General features: G+C 39.6%; 1 protein-coding gene across 1 annotated transcript; it reads left to right on the plus strand.

Moving 5' to 3' along the window:
* Positions 1 to 69: 69 nt before the first annotated feature.
* On the plus strand, positions 70 to 3,354 carry LOC109221811 (the record flags this gene model as incomplete). Its single annotated transcript, XM_019386252.1, has 2 exons — positions 70 to 258; positions 1,932 to 3,354. Coding segments are annotated over 2 exons (412 nt in total), but the record flags the coding sequence as incomplete, so codon positions are not given.
* Positions 3,355 to 3,368: the final 14 nt, after the last annotated feature.

The following is a 3,368-nucleotide window of genomic DNA, read 5'->3' on the forward strand; positions in this document are numbered from 1 at the left end:
AAGCAGTTGGAGAAGGGGTCTCTATATCTCTTTTTAGCTTTTCTGTAGCCTTTCTATTGCATTTTTTAGGTGTAAAGTTCATGGTTCATTTTTTGCAAAGATGACATTCTCACCAATTTTTAACAGGGTTTTTCCTCTCTTACAGAAGGCGGGTACCGGTGTCTACAAACCTGACCACGAGTGGGTGCAGTGTGACAAATGCAGAAAGTGGAGAATGTTGAGCCATGGCTTCAACAGCAAGAGTTTACCACTTCAGTGGTAAGAGTCTTTTCTGACTTCCCCCAACTAACTTGAGTAATATGACCTAAAATAGAGCTTCTCTAGCAGTGTTGCTAAAAGCTATGGCTTTATCGCTTAGAGCGATGAAGCAATGTGAAGCGAGGGGTTGTAGCGTCATGGGTGAATACTTTGGAGAAATGTGCACTTCAAACAATGACGCGCAAAGTGATCCAAAGAAAAGGTGGTCGGTTATTTGGGTTTCAACTTTGAGGAGTTGGATTAATATCGGCATTTACCTTCTCACTTATCGCTTCAAGCCCCACGGACCTTGCTACATTTTTGAACTTTTCACTTTTAAAACTAGCGTCTCTCTAAGAATCTTAACTTGATTTATCCAAAATAAATCCTAGAAGTCTTATCCACAATTGATGTTCTCATATGTCGGGGTCTTTCTCTCACCCCAAGCACTGAATTGTTCTCTTGTAAAGAATGTTTCCATGTGATCATAATTTTCAGAAGTCTTCTGATAGTTTAAAACCCTTGAACAATACAATCGGATACATTTGCTCTGTAAATCAAGACTATTGCAGATCTTAAATCCGAGTGGTAGCATACGTCTTCTAAAAGTAAATAAAAGTGTTCGCACTCTAACAAAACTTTTGAATTAGACAGTTTACACCCTTCAATAGGGTATCAGATGGTATTGGAGTAGGTAGAAGTAGGTAGAAATTTGGCGGTTGAGTCTCATCATCATCCATAAAAAATAACTGAAGCTGTACTATGAAGAAATTTAAGTTTGAGAAGTTAACACTAAGATACCACTTTTTGGAATTAGAAAAATTTGGTTGAAGCTGTACGCAAGTGTGTTGCTAACTTAAAATAAATAACTGAAGCTGTACTATGAAGAAATTTAAGTTTGAGAAGTTAACGCTAAGGATACCATTTCTGGAATTAGAAAAATTTGAGAACTCATACTAGCAAATGGTCCCGATCTATACCAAAATGGCCCTCTGTAAATTCCAACCAGTGAAATCAAGCTCAACAAGTTTATATCAAGGAATTTGGCTCATAAAGTTAGTACTATAGGCTCCACGTTTAAAAAATAATAATACTGAAGTCTCAACTTTATATTCGAGCTCTAAATAAAAGGATGTTCAAGTTGCTAAAGTATGTACAAGTTCCGGTATTACAAGATGAAGCCATTCAAACACAGTTTAACAGAGACTACTTCTGGACAGATGTTTGTTAGATTTAACATAAACATGACTCCTCTAACTAATCCTAGGAGCCAAGTTAATGGTAGGTACCACGGATTTACATCCATGAGTAATCTGATATAGAGGCTGCTTTAGTTCTGAAAAATTAAGTCCTCTTTCTCATCGCATAATTATTATCCAGGAATAAAGAATCTGGAATTCACAGATAATATGCTGCTTCACTGATTATACGGCCAAATGTCAAATTTGAAGGATACGGAAAACGGACTTTATAGAAGAACTGATTTATTGCAAGACGAAGTGTATTATGGTCATGTACTCTGCAGTCAGCTTCTACCTGTTTGCTCAGTATCATTTTAATAGTTAACTCTTTTTTGCTGTTGTTGGTGTCTCTTGTTTTCTCATGTATAATGACTTTTCACTAAGTTCTTTGTCAATTGTATTTGCCACATATTCACTAAGTTTGTTCTGTGAATCTTGTTCGACATACTCTAGGTTCTGTTACATGAAACCTTTTAATGGTAAGTGCGAGATACCAGAACAGGAAGTTGAACCTGGAGTGATAACAATATCCAGCAAGCGTTTGGGATACACTCCCACTGGAGATCGCGAAGAGATAAAGGGCAAGTTCTCCAGAAAAGCTGCGGAGACATCAGAAAGTATGACCCTGAAAATTGTTCTCTTCCTTAGTTACTCTGGTTTGCTGCTACAAGTATAATAGTTAAGTTCCTCTTTTGCCTGGTGAGGAGAGGTGTTTGTTAAAGTGGTTTGTGCATAAGTAGATAAAGTTTCCAAGTTTAGGTGCAGCTTGGATATATGATTATAGATGGTCATTAGAGTTCTATTTGGAGGGTTGACCCAAGATATCAATGTTTATTGGGAAGGTTTGCTGGGTGGGAAATCTGGAATTGATGATTTCATTTAAGTTTAGTGTTTTTGTGGTACAGACTACCGAGGTCTATATCCCGTGCCATTACTTGAGGTAAAGTAAACATATCCGGAGCATGTTTGTCATGCTGATGGTTCAGTTTTCAGTGCGAGAAACAAAGAAACCTTTCAGCTCTTTAATAGGGTGGAATTTCTTTGATGGTTGTTGTCACGGGGGCGTTTTTGGTCAGTCCAAAGTCACACCCGCGCGGCAGTCAAGTTCCGCACTTGACTCAGCCTTCCTTAACACTTAGCCAAATTTCAGCAAGTTTGGCCTTAACGAATTTTTAGGCAGCAAATCAGAAATTAAGTAAGAACACAAAGCCAATACGGGAAAATTCCCAACCCTTGTATCAATTTCGAAAACATACAAAGGACCCTCACTTTGCTATGAACACAATCCGCTCACAGCCCACTTTTGGCAAAGAACATAAGTCGTTCTTGGCCAACACTAAGACCTGCCCAAGCCTAGCCTTAGTCCCCTTTGAAACACTTTGAAACCCTCACGTTTCACTCTTGTTTCCCACTTATAATTTCACACGAAATTACCCACATCAATCTGACTAAGTCCAAAGGCCCTATTTATAGAACATAGGCAGCCCTTAAACTTGACAGCACATGACACTTGTCGTCTACAGCTTTTGCCACTTGTCGGGCTAAGTTTAAATCTTGTTCCTAACATGTAGTTGACATCCCCAACTACTTAGGACACAATATACACGAAATGGATAATGGAACAAGCATGATCAGATCATGGGACAAAGAAGTTAAGACAAGGTAACTGCCAAAACTGCCTTCCATGTGCATTGCATGTGCCATCCTAACTTAGCCAGCTGAATTTCGCCCAAGGCCTGCTTTGTGCCAAGCCTTAGCTCACTTTGACATTGCTCCGCGCCAATGTCTTGCCCGCAACCCGCTGCCATGATTTTTCCGCACACGCCCGGCGCCGCTGCCGCCCGCGCACTGCCTTGGCCTAGTTTCTGCCTTGTCCATGTCAACCTTCAT

This window comes from Nicotiana attenuata, unplaced genomic scaffold (genome assembly GCF_001879085.1).
Source record: "Nicotiana attenuata strain UT unplaced genomic scaffold, NIATTr2, whole genome shotgun sequence".
Lineage (NCBI taxonomy): Eukaryota > Viridiplantae > Streptophyta > Magnoliopsida > Solanales > Solanaceae > Nicotiana > Nicotiana attenuata.